The sequence below is a fragment of the Equus quagga genome, chromosome 1 (assembly GCF_021613505.1).
Source record: "Equus quagga isolate Etosha38 chromosome 1, UCLA_HA_Equagga_1.0, whole genome shotgun sequence".
NCBI classification, from domain to species: domain Eukaryota; kingdom Metazoa; phylum Chordata; class Mammalia; order Perissodactyla; family Equidae; genus Equus; species Equus quagga.
This window is the reverse complement of record NC_060267.1, coordinates 122,017,518-122,041,192: the sequence shown is the minus strand read 5'-3', so window position 1 is coordinate 122,041,192 and position 23,675 is coordinate 122,017,518. Positions and strand designations below refer to the sequence as shown.

Below are 23,675 nucleotides of genomic sequence, written 5' to 3'. Positions count from 1 at the left end.
ATGCATTTCTCTCCTACTTATGTGGTTTTGTGACTAAAATGAGATAAATATGATCATTCAGATAAAAGATTCTTATAATAAGTCATATTGAATTTTGTTGGCTGAGACAAAGTTTAAAGACAAACTTTAATCAGATTATCAAACATAAACATATATTAAAAATCACTTTAAAAAATCCCTATAATGATTCCCAGTTCCTTTGGAGATGTAAATTTGATTTCAAGGGATCCATCTATAGATTCACATGTAACCTCCTTTAAAAAGTGGAAAAATTTGGGGGCTGGCCCCGTGGCCGAGTGGTTAAGTTTGTGCTCTCCGCTGCAGGCGGCCCAGTGTTTCGTCAGTTCGAATCCTGGGCGCGGACATGGCACTGCTCATCGGGCCACGCTGAGGCAGCGTCCCACATGCCACAACTAGAAGGACCCACAACTAAGAATATGCAACTATGTACCTAGGGGCTTTGGGGAGAAAAAGGAAAAAAATAAATAAAATCTTTAAAAAAAAAAAGTGGAAAAATTTGTTCTTTAGACTTCCTAGTTATTTGTGAGCATTTTTGGTGTCTGCTTCCCAGCTGAACCTAAACAAAACCTTGGAGCCATCTTAGCACAGCTCACCAGAAAGCCTTGTTCTGTTAAGTAAATGTTAATCCTTGAAGTGGAACCTATTTGCCATTCCTGATTTATACGGTTCTCTGCTGAGCCAAGAGTGAAAATTTAGGATTATGATGTTGGGCCAGTTCATGTTTTCCCCCATTCTTTACACAAAGGTAAAATTATAAAACACTGCTTACATTTGAGGTATTTGTATATTTGCCTGCTGCAAATACAAGGAACTGTGCAAGGCCTTCTGGGAATCCAGAGATGCAGGTAGTGAGGTCCCTCCCTTGTAGAATCAAGGATGAGATGAGAGAGCTTTTGAAGATTATGAAAACAGTGGCTTATTACTATTTATATTTTTCTGGTGCTCTTGAGAATAGAGGCTTATCAGTATATGTTTCCAGATAAATAGAGCTTGTCAATGTAAGTCCGTCAATTCTTTCATTTTAACCACTTTTGATAAAAATCTTTGTAAAAGATTGTTGCATACTTAAACATAGCAAGCCAAGTGTGCCTTTGCAGATAAATGTATTAAAAATAATCACACCTTTTCTTGTTGACTCAGAATCAACATCATTTACGTCAGGTACAGTAATTTGTTTTATTGTAATTGCTATTCAGTGGTATATTGTTAACATGAGTGGGACCTTTTGTGCCTACCCAAAACTAATAAAAGACATTAAACCACAGATCTAGGAAGCTCAAGAGAAACCCTAATCAAAATAAATACCCCTCCAATAAAACCTAGCCACACATATTGAAAAATATTAATTTCTAACTATAAAACCCAGATATTACTAAGAAAATTCAGCATTTGAGTCCATCCTGCTTTTGCTCAAGAATAATAAGCAAAATTTCTTTTTCTAAATTGCTAACACAATCATTTGTTAAAGACTTTCGTACAATTTCTTATTATTTTCACCACCTTATTTATCCTCAAGGCAAGTAAACCAACTAAGACACAATTAAATCAAAAACAAGGTACAAATCAACCCACACAAAGTTGTTGCTATTTACGCATTTCGGAATAGTTTCAATCCAGCTTCTATTATAACCAAAATTAGCCTATGTACTGTGAATGATCCCCAACTGTCAGTTAGTTATATCCAGTTTTAATTATGAAAACTAGTTCTGTAGGAGACGTCTATTTTAGCGTTTTAGCCACTTGATAATATTGCTAGAGCCATGGTATGGCGGAAATGAGAGCTTAATTGCGGTTCCCAATTATCTTTAATATTGTTTTCAGTTTAAAACTTTGCTTTGGAAATCTCTTTTTGAAGGCATATTGTATATGAGTACTTCACAGAGAGATGGTTCATTTAATTGAATAATAAAATTATAGGCAGCTGTTGCTTTAATTGTTTTTCAAAGTATATGTGCGAAAGCTACACACCAGCGTGATCAACTACAGTACGGAGAGCATTTGTAGGAAATTGTCTGCTGTCTTGAATGTTTTTAAAATTCTAGTGGAAGACTGAGAGCAGTGAGACCTGCACAGAGGATTGTCTTTTCTGTTGTCTTAAACAAATTATCATCTGATGTTATTAATTTGGAATTGAGTAGATGATTCTGTACACATATCTCTCCTTGTACCATAAAAAGCACATGGTAAGAAAGCATGTGGTTTCATAATCTTGCAAAATTGGAAGCCACATAGCTACTTTTAAATACAACGGCTGAAAAAGTCCCAAATTATAAGTTTTCCTTCACTGAAGCCAAAACGTTTATTTTCAATTTGTTATTCACTCATAAAACAATAACGCACATTTGGGTGGGTCTTTTGAAGTGAAAAACCAAACCTTCTCTTCATGTTATACTTTAATAGAAGACACCTGACCCGGGCTTGGACTCGTAGCCATTGCATAGTATTGTGCCTGGCGTTGACTCTCTGTCCTATGAATGAGTGCTGGCTGGGGCTAAGCACTATAACTCTGGGGGGTGGGGAGGCGGGGAGCCAAACTGCTTCATGCTGTTCTTCCTCTGAGAGGCCTTGAGCAATAAGCAATAACCACTCGGGAAGATAGAACAAGCTGATTGTTTTTGTAGTGATATCACTAATATTCAGGATTCCTTATAATATGCTAATGATAATAGAAATATCATTAATTTAAAAAACAAACTGATGTTTAAAAATTGCACACCTTTGAACAATATGAATGGTGAAATTCAGTTGAGGTCTGTATCTTAGTAGTATTGCCTAATTTAAACCCCTGTTTTGATAATTGTTACTATAGTTATATAAGATATCAACATTAGGGGAAGCTGGGTAAAGGATATGTGGGAATTCTCCTATTTTTGCAGCTTTTCTGTAAGTCGAAAATTATTTCAAAATTAAATTTTCTATATTAACTATTAGAAATATTTCCAATCAACCTATGTTAAGGAAACTTTACTGAAGAAAAACCGCAGAAGCGAAATTAAGAACATTTCTGACTGCCACTTTCATACTTAAACTTGAAATTTCATTAACATTAACATGGAATACAAACAAATGTCCATGGATTCATCTGAAAATTTCATTTTTTATTTGAAAAGAAGGAAATAGGACATTGAATTAGGATAAATGAGCAAACAGCAGGTGAAGTACGGCCGCCTGGCTTTTTATTGGTCTTTTGGCGCACAGCCTCCATCATTCCCGTTGAGACTAGCACTGTGGCTCTTCACATTTAGGTCCCCTTTCTGCCCCTCACCCCAGACTCCCTCATCATTTATCTCCCTCTGCAGGAATGATCATTAGACCTCTGTGGCAGTGGAAATACTTACTAGGTTGAGAAATTATGGCAACTTAAAAATTTTTGGTGTTCAGACAGGTCCTTAAAAAAAATCCTGTATTCCAGACCCACATTATTTAAACGTTTATTGCTATCAAAATATTTTCTTTAATGACTTGCACATTATAATATAGCTTCTAGTGGAGCTAGAAGTGGAACTGTGGATGGTAGTGAAGTGTCTTACAATGTTGCATATCTGCTGTTCTGTCTACAAGGTGCTCAGCTTTGGGGAGAGCCTCACAACCAGCTTCGGTTCCTCTCCTTATTCTCTGTGTGACCTCAGGCAAGTTACTTAACGTCTCTTAGCACTGGCCCTGCACCTGTGTTTGTGAAATACATACTTTCCAAAATTAGTGCCTGGAACATGCTAGGTACTCAGCAAGATGGTGACTGATATTATCAGTAGTGATCGTTCATACTGTTGCCTACACTATATTTTTATTCTATTTTCCAATCTAATCTTAAATTATTTAAAAGTCATAAGGAATAATATTTCCACGTCCTGTGGGTAACCTTTCCTGTCTTTCCAGGCAGTTTTTTGTTGATCATAATCCTCTGGTCCCTCCACATGCATGAGCAAATACATAATTTCAAAAAACTTTCATAATTCATATACAATACTTTTTTACCAATCAGGTTCTCATCATTATTGTTGTTTAGTGAATTTAAAGTTGCTCCCAAATGAATCATTTGTAAATAACACTCATCTTTTTAGCTTGGTCTCAATATTACTTTTCCAAAGTTTCTGTATTCAGACAATTCCTCATTTAAAAAAATTCCTCATATTATTTAAGCAAGTTGTTTTGGGCACTGACGTAGTTTCATTTACTCGGATATTTTAATATCATTACAGTAGAAATATGATTTGTGGTGTGGAAATAAAGTGTCTTATCAAGGCCAGTCTGTTTGCTCTCAGGACAATTATAACCTATAGATCCAAATCCTAGTGTTTTGCTACTCTGTACCAGGTTGTCTCATTCAGATCCCAGTTCTGCTGCTAACTCCCTGTTGAAGCTTTGGCAAGTTACGTAACTTCTCTGAGCCTCAACTTCCTTGTCTATAAAAGGAGGATAAAATGGCACATACCTCGGAAGATTGTGGTTAGGATTACGTGAGTTAACGTATGTAAAGTGTTTAGTGTCTGGAACGTAGTAGGTTCAATGTGTAAATGTTTTGTTTTTTTTTTTTAAAGATTGGCCCTGAGCTAATATCTGTTCGCAGTCTTCTTTTTTTTTCTTCTTGTCTCCAAAGCCCCCCAGTACATTGTTGCATATTCTAGTTGTAGGTCCTTCTGGCTCTGCTTTGTGGGACGCTGCCTCAGCGTGGCCTGATGAGTGGTGCTAAGTCCACGCCCAGGATCTAAACTGGCAAAACCCGGGGCTGCCGAAGCAGAGCATGCGAACTTAACCACTCAGCCATGGGGCCGGCCCCTGTATGAATGTTTTTTGTGGTTGCTGTTTTAATTGTTACTTCTGTCATGCTTTGTGTGTGCCACTGAAGTTTCCTACTTCATTCTAACACCGTTGGTTCTAGAGAATTTTTGTTTCTTTTAAGATATTTGTTAATATCATTTTAAAATCAAAATAATTTCTATGTTCTTATACTAAATTACTCTGGCCAGGTGATAGTGGAAAGTTATGCTTATCTATGGAGATTCTATTTTTGAACTGTGTCTTCAGCCATCTGAGTCTATTTTGATTGTGTTTTTTCCCCCAGCAACCATTTGTTTTCCTCCCTAGATTACAGCAGGTACCTCTGTAAAGCCGTCTGCGTCGCCTTCCGTCTGTCACAGCCTTCTTCTCCCCCACTGTATCCTCCTCAAATATTAGACCTGGGGACTGTTGTTCTTTTTCATTGACTGTATGGTGCCTGACACCTAATAGGTATTCAGTAAATGTTGAATTTATGCGTTACATAGTATCTTTGAGTTTGTCTTCCTATATGACATGTAAGTCACATCTTGTTATTCATTTTTCATTATTGCTTATACACTCAGCATCATTATTTTTCTTTGAAAATTTAAAAAAATTTTTCCTTTTTCTCCCCCAAACCCCCTGGTACATAGTTGTATATTCTTAGCTGTGGGTCCTTCTAGTTGTGGCATGTGGGACGCCACCTCAGCGTGGCTTGATGAGTGGTGCCATGTCCACGCCCAGGATCCAAACTGGCGAAACCCTGTGCCGCTGAAGTGGAGCATGTGAACTTAACCACTCGACCCCAGGGCCAGCCCCGTCAGCATTATTATTTTAAGTCAGTTTGGAATAAACTTCTGCTCTTTAGAACCCTTGAAGATACCAAGATGACCTTCAGTCATCACTGAAAGTCTAGTTTGTGTTTCACATTCCTTTTTGAAAAAGTCAGCAAAGTAAGTAATGGTATTAAGACTGACATTAGCCTGATAAAATACAATTTTGACACCTTAAAAGTAAAAAGATGTTCTGTTGCTTTGTGTCTTATGCTGTCTCCAATGCTTATAAGAACTCTGGAGATGATAATGCTTTCTACAAAAGCACACAGATATATTTGCAAACGTTAGAGCAGTTACTGAAAATAGACCAAATCCTACGCTTAATGGCAAGACTATCTTTAGAAAGCTGTTTGTAATAATTTTTTTTTTAGTTTATCTACTTCCACAATTAAGGTTGCAAAAATATATTTGATAGCTACACTCTCAGTCTAGTGAATTTAATAAATATACTTTTCAAGTAACCGTTCTCATTAGTTAGGTGGAAGGAAGTGTTGGAGTCCTGAGACACCACACTTTAATATATATCTAATTTGTGAGGTAGTTTACATAGTTATGTGTCTGACTTAAGAAAAGTTGTTAAAGTTGACAAAATAAACAGGACATAATGTTTTGATTTGTTTCTATAGCATCTTCCCCATTTCTGTAGCAACTCTCTAGCCTTCCAGGTCTGTGTTTTCAGAGGGCAAGTATTGAGAGTAGGAAATTTGCACTAATTTCGCTGTTCTTTCAGCTGTGGTGTAGTTGATCACGCCTAAAAATGTCATGCCACTATCAGTAGGTTCTTATACTATTCTAACCAGTTTAATTAAAATAATCAAGAGATCCTTGTTGTAATCTTTGTGGTCAGTATTGAAGTGCATACCATTATGCTAGAGGTCCTACCCAGGACAGTAAGGAAAGAAAAAGAAATAAAAGGTAGTGATTCAAATTGAAAAGGAAGAAGTAAAACTGTCTTTATTCACAGATGATACAATCATTGATGTAGAAAATTTAATGGCATTTAAAAAAAAGCTACTAGACCTCATAAATTTAGCAAAGTTGCAGGACACAACATCAATTGTTATTTCTACATATTAGCAATGAACAATTGGGAACTGAAATTAAAAAAACCAGCAGTATACCTTTTATAGCAGCATCAAAGCATATTAAATACTTAGGGATAGATCTGACAGTAGAAGTGCAAGACCTATATACCAAAGACTGCAAAACATTTCTGAGAGAAAGTAATGGAGGCTTAAGTAAATGGAGAGATGTACCATGATTACTGGTCAGAAAATTCAACATTGTTAACCCTCTGTTCTTTCCAAAATGATCTGTAGATTCAGTTAAGATCAAAATGTCATCAGACTGTTTTTGGGAAACCGATAAGCTGATTCTGAAATTTATGTGGAAGTGCAGATAACCTAGAATAGTCAGAACAACTTTGAAAAAGAACAGAGTTGGAGAGCTAACACTACCTGATCTCAGGATTTATTATAAAGCTATAGTAGTCAAGAAAGTATTGAAAATTGGTATCAAGATCTATAGATTAGAGCAGAATAGAGAGTCCAGAAATAGACCCACTCATGTACGGACAACTTATTTTTGACAAAGGTGAGAAGGCAGTTCACTGGAGAAAGAATACTCTTTTCCAATTACTGGAACAATTAAATTTCCATATGTAAAAACAAACCAACTTCAACCCATACCTTGCAGCAGGTAAAAATACTAACTCTGAATGGATGACAGAGGAGAGTGACATCAGCAACATGGTGGAGTGAGCTGTTCCCTTTGTCTGTCCCCTCTGAATTACAACTAAACAGACATTCATTGACCCATGGAGGAACCCACACAGCACAACAGGCTGCCTGAGAGACCCACTCAGCTATACATCTAAAGGTAGATGGACTGGGTCCCTGGGAAGCAGTGGAAATAGGTGAGTGCTGCCCTTACCCTCCCTGGCAGCAGTGAGCCAGATCACGGGTCCTCTCACAGTGGCCACTGCTACTCTAAGAGGTGGTGGGCACAGACCAGACTGCAGGTGAACTCTATCCTGGCCCATGAAAGTGTACACTGTGCTGCCGCCTGCCAGTGGGAACATATCCTGGTGTGATTAAGAAGAGGCAGTGGCAGCTCTGTGTGCATGTGCACATGCTAACCTGGCCTGCAGGTGGGACCCCCATGCTGCTGCAGCCCCCAAGGAGTGGTCCCAGCTTGGATCCCACAGAGAAGCCACATCCACAAAACACAGAGGCTGGCACAACTGTAAGCAGAGGTGGCAGGAGCCCAGCGCATGTGCAAATGCTTTCCCAGCCTGTGGGAGCACCCACTATACCTGCACAAATTCCAGCAGATGGGGTGGGACAAGAAATGCAGCTTCTGCTTCCCCCCAGTGGCAGCACATGGGATATGTGACCTGATACTACCACAAATGCAGCAGCAAAGGATCAGTTCATCAAATACCACAAAAAACTACAGTAACAATTCAGAGCAGAACGAATATGACAGGTCTCCACAAACCAACCCTGAAGTCACAGAAATTTACAGTCTAAATGACAGAAAATTCAAAATAGCTGTCATAAAGAAACTCAAGGAGTTACAAGCAAACCCAGAAAGACAGTTCGATGAGCTCAGGAATAAAATGAATGAGCAGAAGGAATACTTCACCAGAGAGATTGAAACTATTAAAAAAAAAAAAGAGGGGGCCGGCTCCGTGGATGAGTAGTTAAAGTTCCATGCACTCCACTTCAGCGGCATGGGTTCACAGGTTCAGAACCCAGGCATGGACCTGCTCCACTCGTCAGCCATGCTGTGAAGGTATCCCACATACAAAATAGATGAAGATTGGCACAGTTGTTACCTTAGGGCTAACCATCCTCAAGCAAAAAACAAAAAAAAATGAGGAAGAGTGGCAATGAATGTTAGCTCAGGGCAAATCTTCCTCTCTCTCTCTCTCTCTCTCACACACACACAGACACAAAGATGAAAAAAGAGTAATTCTGGATATGAAGAACACAATGAGATAAAAATTAATCTAGAATCCTTAAAAAATAGAGCTGACATTATGGGGGACAAAATTAGTGATTTAGAGGATAGAAATAGAGAAATGATTGAAGTGGAGGAGGAGAGAGAATTAAGATTTTTAAGAAGTGAAGGAATTCTTTGAGAAATATCTAACTCAATTAGGAAAAGCAACATAAGGAGTATAGGTATTTCAGAGGAAGAACAGAGGGAGAAAGGAACAGAGAGCTTGTTTGAGGAAATTATTGCTGAGCACTTCCCAAACATGGTTAAGGAACCAGACTTAGAAATACATGAAGCCAATAGAACTCCTAATTACATCAGTACAGAAAGACCTTCTCCAAGGCATATAATGGTAAAACTGGCAAAAGTCAATGATGAAAAAATGTTAAGGGCAACAAGACAGAAGGGAATAATTTAGAAAGGAAACCCTATCAGGCTTTCAGTGGATTTCTCAACAGAAACCTTAGAGGCTAGTAGAGATTGGAATAATATACTCAAAATACTGAAAGACAAAAACTTTCAGCCAAGACTACTCTATCTAGAGAAACTACCCTTCAGATACAATGGAGAAATGAAAGCTTTCCCAGATAAACAAAAACTGAGGGAGTTCATCGCCACTAGACCTCCCTTACAAGAAATGATCAAGGATGCCCCCATACCTGAAACAAAAAGGCAAAGGTTTACAAAGCCTTAATCAAGGAGATGAATAGACAAAATCAGAAAATTGCAACTCTATCAGAACAGGTCAGTAAACACTTAATTATAACATAAAAGATAAAGGGAAGGAAAGCATCAAAAATAACTATAAACACTTCATTTTAATCACAGACTCACAGCACAAAACAAAATAATTTGTGACAAAAGTAACTTAGGGAAGAGGAAAGAGATGGAATCTACTTAGGCTAATGGAGATAACAGGTTATCAGAAAATAGACTGTCTCATCTATGAGATCTTTTATACAAACCTCATGGTAACCACTAAACAAAAAATCAGAGCAGAGACACAAGTCATAATTAAAGAGAAAACTGAGAAAACCATCATAAAATACCACCAAACTGAAAAGGCAGTCAGAAATACAAGAGAAGAGAAACAATGGAAATAAAGAACAACCAGAAAACAAGAGGTAAAATGGCAGTGTTAAGCCCTCATATATCAATAATCACTCTAGATGTAAAAATTCTCTAATCAAAAGAGGCAGAGTAGCTGGATAGATTAAAAAACAAGATCCAGGAATATGCTTCTCCAGGAAACACATCTCAGATCTAAAGACTAAACTAGGCTCAGAGTGAGGGGATGGAAGACGATACTACAAGTAAATGGCAAACAAAAGAAAGCAGGTATTGCCCCACTGATATCAGACAAAGTAGACTTTAAGATAAAAAAGAGACAAAAGGGGGAGTAAATAAAAGGGACTTTCCACCAAGAGGACATAATACTCATGAATGTATATGCACCTAACACAGGAGCACCAAAGTATGTAAAGCAACTACTAACAGACCTAAAGGGAGAAATTAACAGCAAGACAATAATAGTAGGGGACCTTAACACCCCACTTACATCAATGGATAGATCACTCAGAGAGAAGGTCAACAAGGAAATAGTGGATTTAAATGAAACACTTGGTCAGATGGACTTAATAGATATATAGAGATCATTCCATCTAAAACCAGCAGAATACACATTCTTTTCAAGTGCACATGGAACATTCTCAAGATGGACCATATGTTGAGAAACAAGGCAAGCTTCAATAAATTTAAGAAGATTGAAATCATATCAAGCATCTTTTCCAACCACGATGCTATGAAACTAGAAATCAACTACAAGAAAAAGCTGGGAAAGTCACAGATATATGGAGACTAAACAGCATGCTTCAGACAATGAAGAAATCAAAGAAGAAATAAAAAAATACCTGGAGACAAATGAAAATACAACATACCAACTCCTATGGGATGCAGCAAAAGTGGTCCTAGGAGGGAAATTCATAGCAATACAGGCCCACCTCAACAAACAAGAAAAATCTCAAACAAGTAACCTTAAACTACACCTAACAGGACTAGAAAAAGAACAAACAAAGCCCAAATTAAGCAGAAGGAGAGAAATAATAAACATTAGAGCAGAAATAAATGAAATACAGAAAAAACAGTAGAAAGGATCAATGAAACCTAGAGCTGGTTCTTTGAGAAGATAAACAAAACTGACAAACCCTTAGTCAGACTCATAAGAAAAAAGAGAAGGCTCAAATAAATACAATTAGAAATGAAAGAGGAGAAATTACAATGGATACCGCAGAAATACAAGGGATTATGGAGATACTATGAAAAACTGAATGCCAACAAATTGGATAATCTACAAGAAATGGATAAATTCTTAGACTCATACAATCTCCCAAAACTGAATCAAGAAGTAGAGCATCTGAATAGACAATCACAAGTAAAGAGATTGAAGCAGTAATCAAAAACCTCCCAATAAACAGGATTCCAGGACCAGATGGTTTATCTGGAGAATTCTACCAAACGTTCAAAGAAGATTTAATACCTGTCGTTTGCAAACTATTCCAAATTATTGAAGAGGATGGAATGCTTCCTTACTCATTCTGTTAGGCCAACATTACCCTGATACTACAACCAGGCAGGGACAACACAAAGAAGGAAAATTACAGGCCAATATTGCTGATGAACATAGATGCAAAGATCCTCAACAAAATATTGGCAAACCGAATACAGCAATACATTAAAAGGATCATACACCATGATCAAGTGAGATTTATACCAGGGACTCAGGAATGGTTCAACATCTGCAAATCAATCAATGTGATACACCACATTAACAAAACAAGGAGTAAAAATCACATGATTATCTTAATAGATGCAGAGAAATCATTTGACAAGATCCAGCATCCATTTATGATAAAAACTCTCAATAAAATGAGCATCGAAGGGAAGTATCTCAACATAATAAGGGCCATATATGACAAACCCACAGCCAACGTCATACTTAACGGTGAAAAACTAAAAGCCACTCCTCTGAGAACAGGAGCAAGACAAGGGTTCCCACTCTCACCACTCCTATTCATCATAGTACTGGAGGTGTTGTCCAGAGCAATTAGGTAAGAAAAAGAAAGAAAAGGTATCCAAATGGGAAAGGAAGAGGTGAAACTCTCACTGTTTGCAGATGACATGATCCTATATATAGGATCCACCCAATAGAAGACCCTAAAGAATCCACCAGAAAACTATTAGAAATAATCAACAACTACAGCAGGGTTGTGGGGTTCAAAATCAGCTTATAAAAATCAGTTGCATTTCTGTATACTAATAACGAACTAGCAGAAGAGATGTCAAGAATTCAATCCCGTTTATAATTGCAACAACAATAACAACAAAAAATATCTAGGAATAAATTTAACCAAAGAGGTGGAAGACCTTTACACTGAATACTATAAGACATTATTGAAAGGAGTGGAAGAAGACATAAAGAAATGGAAAGACATTTCCTGCTCATGGTTTGGAAGAATAAACATAATTAAAATGTCCATGTTCCCCAAAGCAATCTACAGATCTAATGCAATCCCAATGACATTCTTCACGAAAATAGGACAAAGAATCCTAAAATTCATATGGAACAACAAAAGACCCCAAATAACCAAAGCAATCCTGAGAAAAAAGAACAAACCTGGAGGCATCACAATCCGTGACTTCAAAATATACTGCAAAGCTGTAGTAATGAAAACAGCACGATACTGGCACAAAAACAGATAGTGAACCAGAATTGAAAACCCGGAAATAAGACCATACTTCTACAAAAGCTAATCTTCAACAAAGGAACCAAGAACATACAATGGAGAAAGGAAAGTCTCTTCAATAAATGGTGTTGGGAAAACTGGACAGCCAGATGCAAAAGAATGAAAGTAGACCATTATCTTACCCCATACACAAAAATTAACTCAAAGTGGATTAAAGACTTGAATGTAAACCTGAAACCATAAAACTCCTCGAAGAAAATATAGGCAGTACACACTTTGATATTGATCTTAGCAGCATGTTTTCAAATACCGTGTCTACTCAGGCAAGGGAAACAAAAGAAAAAATAAACAAATGGGACTACATCAGACTAAAAAGCTTCTGCAAGGCAAAGGAAACCATGAACAGAATGAAAAGACAGTCCACCAACTGGGAGAAAATACTTGCAAGTCATATATTTGACAAGGAGTTAATTTCCAAAATATATAAAGAACTCATACAACTCAACAACAACGACGAAAACCCTATCAAAAAATGAGCAGAGGAACCCAAAATGCCTTTGGAGATAGCACTTTCACTGTTGGGCCTGGAGAGTCTCTGCCCCATCGGTTAAGCTGTCTAGCGCAGCGGCCACAAGATCCCTCACTAGCCATGAGCACTATGAGCCTGGGCCAGCTCCTCCTCCCTCCCATCCCCCACGTTTTCCCAGCTGGCACTGGTTTTCTGCTATCCTGCCTTATTTCCATCATGCATTCAGATGACTGGTTTTTAAAGCTTACTTTTCGTATCCTGAAAGATGTTTTAAGAAGCATTTTAAACATCGGTTATAATACAAGGAAAGATTTGGAAAGCAAGACTGGGAATATGGCTTATTTAGTGATGACTGGCTTTAGATAAGAGAGTTCTCAAACTGCATGTATTGTTCTGATGTGTCCTGAGTGTTCATGCTTTGTACCAAACTTAATAGGCAAGTATTCTTTAATGAAACTGCAACTATTGTCATAACCAACTTCCAAACAAGGGCTGCTATATCTAGGTGTTTGTCAAATTGAATTTAATCATAAGCCATGATCGTAATAATGTTAACTAAATAACTTTATGTGGCACTGCCTACTAAGGGAACTATGGCAAGGTTTGGATTCCTCCAAAATGGGAGAATTTTTCAAATATGAGAATAACCTTTATATCATGCATGTTATAACTAGGTTGTGTATTTCTCCTTGTTGATGTTTCTACCTTCAGCGTTGGATGTAGTTTAGTCACTATTGCCATAGCCAACCTATTGTTTTACAGAAACAGTCTGTTGTGGAATAATAGACATCTCCATTTTAAAAAAGCATTTTAAATGTAGTTTTGATTATTTTCCACAAGCTGCTACAATGTGAGTTATCACTTACTTCATTTATCTTAAAGACTAAACTGGTTGTCAGTTACATCTGACAGAAAAAAAAAACAGTGACTGTGTAACCAGGTTGTGGTAAAATAATCCAGGTGTCAAAAAAAGTGTTTTGCTGACTTTAATACTGATTATATTTTTAAAAGGTATTTAAGAAAATATTACTGGAATTAAAAAAATATATATATATATATATATATATATATATGAAAAAAATTTTCTTTGCTCTGTCTGGCTTAAAATACTACTCTGCTTAAGTATTATTTTTTAATCACAAATAAATGCATTCTAAATTCAAAGAAAAAATGAGCACAGGATATGAACAGACATATTTCCAAAGAAGATATACAGATCACCAACAGGCGCATGAAAAAAGATGTTCAGCATCACTAATTATTAGGGAAATGGAAATCAAAACTACAATGAGATATCAGCCTACACCTTTCAGAATGGCTATAATTACCAAGACAAAAAACAAGTGTTGGAGAGGACGTGGAAAAAAGGGAACCCTCATACACTGCTGGTGGGAATGCAAACTGCAAAATGGAGATTTCTCAAAAAATTAAAAATGGAAATACCGTATAATCCAGCTATCCCACTACTAGATATTTATCCAAAGAACATGAAATCAACATTCAAAGAGATTTATGCATGCCTATGTTCATTGCAGCAACATTCACAATAGCCAAGACATGCAAGCAACCCAAGTGTCCTTCAACTGATGAATGGATAAAGATGTGGCATATATGTACAATGGAATACTATTCAGCCATAGAAAAAGACAAAATCGTCCCATTTTCAATAACATGGATGGACCTTGAGGGTATTATGTTAAGCAAAATAAGCCAGCGAGAGAAAGACAAACACTGCATGATTTCACTCATGTTGAAGATGAACAAAACACATGGACGAAGAGAACACTTCAGTGGTTACCAGAAGGCAAAAGGGTTGGAGGGTGGCTGAAAGGAGGAAAGGGGTAAAGAGGCACATATATATAATTAGGGATAAAAATTAGACTATTGATGGAGAGCACGAAGCAGTCTATACAGAAACTTATAAATAATAATGTACACCTGAAATTACACAATGCTATGACTTCATAAAATTATGACTTCAATAAAATAATTGGAAGATGATCTAAATGTAAAACCTGAAAACATAAAAGTTATAGAAGAAAACATAGGAGAAAAATCTTTATGGCCTGAGTTAGGCAAAGATTTCTTAGATATCACCAAAAGCATGATCCTTAAAAGGATAATTTGGTATTCAACAAAATTAAATACTTCTGTTCTTTGATAGACATTGTTAAGAGAATGAAAAGACAAGCCACAGACTGGGAGAAAATATTTTCAAATGAGTTGTATCTAGAATATATAAAGAAGTCTCAAAACTCAATAATAAAGTAAACAGAGAACTTAATAGAAGTATGCAAAACGTTTGAATAGATACTTCACCCAAGAAGATCTATGGATGGCAAAGTACATGAAAACGTGCTAAACATCATTAGTAATTGGGGAAATAGAAATTAAACCACATTGACATATCACTATAGACATATTAGAATGGTTAAAAATAAAAAATACTGACCATACCAAGTGTTGGGAAGGATGTGGAGAAACAGGAACTGGTGAGAAGGTAAAATGGTACAACCACTTTGGGAAACAGTTTTGTTAGTTTCGTAAAAAGTTGAACATCTACCTTTCATGTCGTTCAGATATTTCAATCCTAGGTATTTCCACAAGAGAAATAAAGGTGTGTATCCATATAAAGACTTGTATCCAAATGTTTATAGCAGCTTTATTTGTAATAGCCCCAAATTGGAAAAATCCCAAATATCCATCAACAAATGAATACATGAACAGATTATGATATATCTACATGATGGAATATCACTTACCAGTTAAAAAGGAGTGAACTATTGAGACGGTAATGTGGATGAATCACACAAAAATTCTGAAGCAAAGAATCCAAGTTAAAAAAAAAATCAATGTATGATTAGATTTATGTAAAATTCTGGAAAAAGCAAACTAATCTACAGTGACAGATCAGATTGTTTAGAGGGTGATGAGGAAGGGCAGCAAAGGGGTGACAAAGGGACACAACAAGCTTTTTGGAGTGAGGGATATATTCACTTTCTTAATTGTGGTGGTGATTTCATGTGTATTTGTGTGTATCAAAATTTAACAAGTTATATACTTTAAATCTGTGTAGTTTATTAGACATCACTTATACCTCAGTAAAGCTAAAAAACTTGCAGGCTGTGCTGTTAGAAAGCCTGGGTAAAAGTGGATAATAACAGGACCCAACTCTTAGGGTTGTTGTGAGGGCTGTGGGGTTTCATATATGTTCAGAGCTTAGACCGAGGCCCGACTCATAAAACTTTTCACCATTTGATGTGACTGTATCTTGTCTTCTAATAGAGCGTAAACTCTCAGCTGTCAAGGCATAGTGTCTGTGCCATCATTTTGCCTGGTTTGAAACTCGGCATGAGTATTAGCTTATTACGTGGACAGTACAAAAAGTGTTTTGGCAAATTTTAAATTGATAAGTAACAGAATTAGCATCCTCCAAATGCACAGCGAGGATAAAGATTGAAAAAAGAACTGAAGAATTTGGTGTACACTAATTTGCTCTGGACTAATTTGTAAATTATGGTATTTATGTTTAGAATTATATGGGAAATATTTAAAATGTTCCGTTGTCTTAACGATATATCTTTATCTATACACATAACACAAATGTGTGTATATGTGTGTGTACATCATACATTTTCTCTGACAGTCGTCTCCCCTGAGCACTCTAATGTAGCTATCACCCTTGTTTCTTTGACTTATTTTCGAATGCAGTTAAGTCCTTGGGAAATCACTTACGTCATCAGTGTGGAATGCCACCAAAATAGCTTCTCACTTAAGTTCCCATCCCCAGAGCTAACCCACAGCAGGTTCCGAGAAATTCCAATATTTAATAACTTGTATTTTTCTTTCTCCTTAAACACAGGCCCTCTGGTCCTGGAGGCAGGATCATGTGGTGGATTCTTGGCAGTCAGCAGTCTGTGGAGCTTTTGCAGGTGCAAAGGATTATATTATACTGGGAAAGACCAAAGAGGGGGAGAAAAATGTGAAAATATTAACTATGCGAAAACAACATTCTTTAGAAATTCCAGATTGTTTAGATGAAGAGAGTTCCACAAGTTGTTTAAGAAAAGAAAGTGTCTTAGGGGGAAAAAAACCTGCTAAAAAGGTCTGCTTGAAAGACAACCAATTTGTTTTTGACAAATTTTTCTTCTTCTTTTTATCTTTATTAAAGCCTTCACTCAGGCCTTTGGATTATCTTAAAGATGATTTATAAAGTCCTCTGTGGGAAGAGACTTGCTGTGGGTGTGGGGCTAACCATGCAGCTGTCTGCCTTGAGCAGTGCTTGGGGCTTGAAGTGAGCTCTGCAGAAGGCAATGATTCACGGTTCGTGTGACATGTTTGACAGCGCTGTAGATTAACTAGTGTCAGGAGAGCAGAGGCTGCTCCACGGCTTACCGAAGGCTACACTGCTCTGTGTGGAAAATATGGTGTTCTGAACATCTGGGCATTTTCTAGACATTAAACCCAGAGCAAAGTGACAATGTGCAATATGGTGTTATCCATCACTAAGTCATATGAATTTTCCAGTGAGGTTTTAATGAGAACTCAGATGCTTTAAGGAATTTAATAAGTGATAGGTTTAATAGTCTAAGAAATACATTTTGTTGTTGCAAATAAAGGTAAATTAGAGTTACAGTTGAAATAAATTGAAGTGGAGATTTGCCAGAAAATTGTAAACGGCTAGTGTAGATGTGAAGCCAATAAATTGACAGATCTGTAGGCTTAGGATGTCAACTTTATTAGGAAATAATTCTTTTCCAATTTGTTTAATGGTAGTTGGATTGGGTTTTTTGTTGTGGTGAATAGGAAAACAGAAAATATACATTTTATAGGATTCTTTATTAATAATTGGACCCAATTGACTAGTAGAATTGGTAATCAAAAATAAGAATCTTGCCTCTAGACATGAAGCCAGCTCAGATTGATTATGACAGGTAATTGTTTCCAAATGACACATAGTTATTAGCTGTGTTAAATGAGTAGGTGGTCTTGATTCACTTTCCAGAGGTCAGGAGTCTTTACTCCCCAGTCCCTAAGAGAAATGTGAGTTTTTGTTGACTCCCTCCTGGGCCCTGGGGAGAAAATGAGCATTATGGACATTTAGTCATCCTGGATAAGGAAGGCCACTTCTTAAAGTTAACGATACCATAAAATTCCATGTGTTGAAGTAAGAAGCACATCTTCACCGGTCCCATTCATTGTGTAGCTCATTCAAAGATTTGCTTGCAAATGCATCATTTCTGTTACGTTAATTTGCATTCATTACAGTTTCTTTTTCCGAATAATGCTTTGTCATAGGTACTAGGCACTTAGATTAGTCAGAAGGGGGAAAGACAGAAACTCGTTGAGCCGTCTGTTGTAGGGTAGGATCCTGTGGGCCAGGCCTTTTCCGTTGAGGAGGCTCACTTGAGGATGCAGCAACACAGCACTGTGCTTCAGGGACAGCCGGGGAAGCTGGGCTGCAGAGCAGGCGGGGGTTTGCCCGGAGCCGCTCGTCAAGCACAGGCCGAGCTGTCTGGCTTACAAAGTCGTCAGGTCTCTGTTCTGCCCCCAGCTAAGGACTGAGACTTTGGGGCCTTCCTGAGCACCAGTTTCCTTACCTGTAACGTAGAAGCAATGCTACGCTAAGGGATTATTTCAGGGATGGGTGAGATAATGTCTGCATTAGTCCTTTGTAAGCTATAAAAGTGAACAGATGTAAGGAATTATTACTAGTTAAATAGAAGCAACCAACACCCAGAAAATGAAAAGCTAGTATCAGCACAATTCATATTCTCAATTGCCTTGAAAGAATAATTTCATATTAATAAATTTACTGTACATAATCCTCTTCTCTAATAGCATATAGATTTAAAAACTCTTCTGATACAGTCATCTTAGTTTTTCAGCTGAGATTCTGATAAGTGAAGGAGTTTGTCAAAGGTCTGCAAAAAATCCATTGTCAGTACGTCTACATATATTTAACAAAAGACAAACTAAATACCTTTTTCGTTTTTATCCCTTTTGTTTTGAAATTTTGGTTGATACAAACAATTCTGAGGAACAAGTTTACTATTTTAAAACCTTTCTGAAAGATAAACATCATTTGAAAATATTCCAAATTGTGAAAAAGTGATATTCTGTAAGAGTTTGTTGCAACACTGTGCATTACACAGCATAGAGAAGTGAGTGATGACTTGCCGTCTTGGGCAGCCCCTTTAAGATCTGCCACGCTCACCCACAGCACTTGCTGCACTTTCAGACTCTTTAGCCTTATACGGCCATAGAGGCAGTGATGAAACTTGCCCTTACATCAGAAATCAGCTTTCTCGTCCTGGGTGCTTTTCCAGGTTTAAACTAGTTTAAATCATGGTAGATGAGCCACTCTCTGTGCCATCCTCGGCACTTTTCTGTGCCCATGCTTGTTTTATAAACTACTTGGCATAGATATCCAAAAATATCCCTTGAGATTGGAGGTGTTGATAGCTTGTCATGCTCTGAAATTCCCTTGGCTTCTGGTCAGGGGTTAAACTAGGAAAAAAAAAGGACTTTGCCAGCTTCCTCATTTCAAGTTAACTTCTAAACATGAAACCATCATTCAGTCTAAGTAATTATGACATTTGCTACTGGAGTGGTATTTGCTGTTCTAGTGTTCTTTGATCAGTTTCTTGGAACACCTACTTACATTCTCTAAGAGAGAAGGAAAGGGACAGAGAGAGAGATCTCCCCGTGGCTTGAAATTCTAAAATAGGGTGAAGGATTATCTGGGTAACAAATGAGAAGGTCTGCCTCAATCTGTAAAACACATTTGCTGTTTGTTGTGGTGGTGGTTGTTGAAGCCAACCAAGTCTGGACACTCGTTTGGAGATCACAAAGATCTTTGTTCTTCTTGCTCCCAGGCTAATCAGGGGCGGGGAGGCTCTGGAGGGTTGACAAATGGCAGCACTGCCCACTGCTGCCCCCACCACATTTGCCGCTGCTGCTTGGAGATGACAGCTCCAGACCTGTTGTAGGAAGGTGGTCCCTTTGTCTGGAGAGGGTGAAGGACCTGCGTTTGTTCTTTAAGGACATGTGAGATGCTGTTTCATTGTAAAAGTCTGGTCTCCCCTGAATCTGGTCCTTGAAAGTACTTAGCCTAACGTTCAGTAAAAGCCTAACTCTAGTGGAGCCCATAGAAAATTGTTTCACGTGTGATTTGAGCACTAAAGCAGCCTACGGTTGCGGTACCAAGTAATTATTTCCTGTCTAATATGTTAGCATGTTCCTTGTATTTATTACCAGTGGTTTATAGTTCCCTTAAGTAAAATGTAGAAAATAACTACATTTTAACTGAAATTACAGGTCCCCTGCCCGTCTCCATTATGGCCAGTTACTCTATTACACGGTCTTCACAAGTCCTCCTTGCAGCCTCATAGAAACATTGTGAGGACTGCGACCCAAAGCGGTCTTTGATATTTGAAGACACTCTAATTGATTTATTAATAACTTTCATAAAAATACAGTTCCATCATGGTAGTAAAATTAGGACCTATTTAAGCATATGTGTTTTTGTCTTTAACTTTTCTTTATATTAATTCATGAAACAGAAATCTCTCAGAGAATATTGGCAGGCATCCACAGTAAAGGAATGGTGAACTTTTGCTAATGGCCAAAATAAGTTTGATTTTACAGTATCCAAATTTATTAGAAGACAGATACTTTTCAACATAGGTGACTCATAAAAGCTTGAGTGGTCAGACAGGGGACGGATGATGTCCTTGTCAACTCTTAAGTCTTTTTAGTTGGTTTAGGGTGAACATTTTCAAATAAGAAAATGGTGTATGCACTTCTGAGTTTCTATAGTTGGACAAATTTTAATCTCTTATCTTGTATCAAAGCCATTATATAGTGAAAGATCACTGCTTTTGGAGCCAAGATACATGTGACTTTGAGTCCCAGCTCCATATCATCTGTGTGGCCTCGGCAAGTTGTAAAATGGAATAGTAATAACTATGCAAATGAGATAAAATAATTGATCAATGAAAGTACCCACGTGCCAGATAGAGTAACAGAAAATATCATTAGCTCCCTTTTAGAGGACAAGTTGAAATCTTCAGTTTGTAAAAACTATAGACACTTGTCCAGGGCACCCAGTCAGCATTTTTGACAGCCTACTGTGTGTGCTGGGCTAGAAACATGAAGGAAATTGCACATTATCTTTGCCTGTCTGGAAAAGAGCTAATTTCTTGGAGCAGTAGCGTGGACCAGGCAGCATTCCAGACACTTTGCATAGACTCATTTAATCCCTGTGTCATAGTGCTATCTGCATTTTACTGATAAAACCTGAGGCCGTTAGAAGACCTGGTGGCCAAGGGCTCGGGTTCTAGAGTCAGACAGACAAGTTCATGTCTCAGCTTTCCACTAAGTAAAACCTTCTACGAGTTACTTCACCTTTCTGAGCTTCACTTTCCCCACTGGTAGCATAGGGTAGTAAGAGGATCTTTCTCAGAGGGTCCTTTAACTAGAGAACAAGTAATTTACTTGAGGCCAGTCAACTAGTAGAGCAGGGATTTAAGCCTGGGTTTTTTTAATTCTGAAGAATGGTTTTTTCAGGCTGGGCCCTGTGAACCCTTACAGTCAGTGAGGGAAACTAAAAGACCATAAGATTTTGGGTGGGGAGTTTGGGGTAGTTACGTTCTTTGCCCGCCTTTTCTTAGGATTTTTTTTTTAATGGGTGCAAAGCCTTCCTGGACCCCTTTCTATAATTAAAAGAATATTCATCCTTTAGGGCAGAATTTGTGGTTAAAAGAAATCCAAAGAATAGGATTTCAGGACTGGGTCCACAAATTTTTTAAATACCCAAAGTTTAGCAAGTCTCTGAATTTCAGGCAACATTTGAATCTGGAAGAACACGTTTCACGTATTCATAACACAAAAGTGACTAGAACAAGGGCCTCTAATATCCATGTTATTGATACTGTTTAGCCCCAAGGTATGTGTCACTCGTGGGTAATAAAAAATGGAACATAAAAGCAGAAATGGTTACATCTTTGAAAAAGTCAGCATCATAAGAAATGTTAGCACATGGAGGAGGTTCGGTGTAGTGATCTTATTTCAGCAACATATTTAGAAAGATATTTGGCAGGGATCAAATGACCTTCTTGTCCACACGCCACTAAACTTAGAGGGAGAGGGGTGCTATTTCTGGAGCATCCCTCACGCACATCTGCTCTGCTCAGCCCTTGTAAAACTGCCCATCCTCGCTCATGGAAGCTGAATCTTTGGAAGGCCCTTTTGGGTTTATTATTACTATCTCCTTAGGGCCTCTTGGAGTTTAAAATATATCTTTGTATCATATTAAATAAAATATTGATGCCATATACTGTGCTTTTCTGTTAAAAAAAAAATAGTCCTCCTATTCCTCTGTCTGTAGATATAGACCCCTTGAAAATGTGTGGATTTTAAAAAAATCAGTTTGGCAGTCACGGTATTTAAGTAAAGAGGACATGAGAGAGAAGGTAGGAAGCAAGCCGTAAGGAAGAAAGCCTGTTGAATCAAGACTGACTCTAACAAGATGCAGGAGGGAGCTTAGAAATGCTGTTACTCTACCTGGCCTGTTATCAGAAGCCTGGAAATACAGAAAGCTTTACTCTTTTAACTTGAAGAATCCAGCTATTCATACCAAAGATCCCTTCAGTGATACACATGTTTCTGCTTGCCCCTTTTGCCTCAGAGAAGAAACAATAGAAGCATTTGGGAGCTGGATTAAAGACCAGTGGCCCATAGGAGGTGTGGGCCCTCTGAGATGCATTGGGAGCAGTGCGGCTCATATAGAGAGTGGGGTCTGACCGTAGACATACACCCACGTACACACACAGGTTTGTTTGTTGCTTCATGTAAGAGCAAGATATATTGTGAGGCCTTGTTTTTTTCACCTGAGTGTATAAAACATTTTCTTGTCACTGCTTTTATATGCAGTTAGACATCACTACCAAAGCAATGGAGCATGTGGATAAGGATTTTGCATTGTGTATCCTATGTTTGAATCAGTCAGGTGGACATAATGATAAGTGATTTTGGCAGAGTTATGAGGAATTATACAATAAACTTTATAAATTACCATGTAAGACAGTAAACCGTACCTCACTTGTGTGTTGGGTATTTTCATTTACACAGGTGGATTCGCAGCTGTAGTCACCACGCCTTTGGATGTGGCAAAAACAAGAATCATGTTGGCAAAGGTAAGTGGTAAAATAATGCAACGTAGACACAACAGATGCTTGTATCTATCTGTTAGCACAAGGGCGCATATGTATATAAAGTGGAGAACAGTGGTATACACTTCCTGTAATGGCGGCCTTATGCTGCCTGTTGAACCACTGATGAAACAGACATTGACCAAACAATAGCCACAGTAATCGCTGTGCCCAGTGTCTGTATAGCATTTTACCTTTTCAAAAGCATTTTCACCTACGTTACGTAAGCAAATAGGGCTGATAGGGCCTCTGCCTGGTGATACTGTTTTCACATAACCTTTATTTGTACTGGTGACAGACCTGAGGCTCAGAGTCGAGTTGCTTCACGCCCCGCAGCAGGTGAGCTAGAGGCTCTGCCCCTGGGCATGCGTGGCCTAAACTGGCTGAGTTAGGACAGTTGTCAGAATTGTCTAAAAAATTTCATGAGAAAGAAAAAACTGCTTTAAAAAAAGCTAGACCGAGACTTCAGGGAATGCCATGCATGTAATATATCTAGACCAAAACAATAAAAAGTAAAACGTCATACCCTTGTGGAAAAGTGGAACAAATAAGGGCAGAATTCTAGTATGTA

General features: G+C 37.8%; 1 protein-coding gene across 3 annotated transcripts in view; it reads left to right on the top strand.

Annotated features, from left to right (window-relative positions):
- Positions 1–23,675, top strand: part of SLC25A26 (solute carrier family 25 member 26) — a 149,530-nt gene that overhangs the window by 120,014 nt on the left and 5,841 nt on the right. For all 3 annotated transcript variants that reach the window (XR_006890773.1, XM_046677023.1, XM_046677012.1), the window contains 2 exons: positions 16,753–16,822; positions 23,025–23,089. Coding sequence is in view for 2 of the 3 variants with exons in the window: in XM_046677023.1 (XP_046532979.1) it covers positions 16,753–16,822; positions 23,025–23,089 (135 nt within the window). In the remaining variant the exon portion in view is untranslated. The remainder of the gene's footprint in view (positions 1–16,752; positions 16,823–23,024; positions 23,090–23,675) is intronic.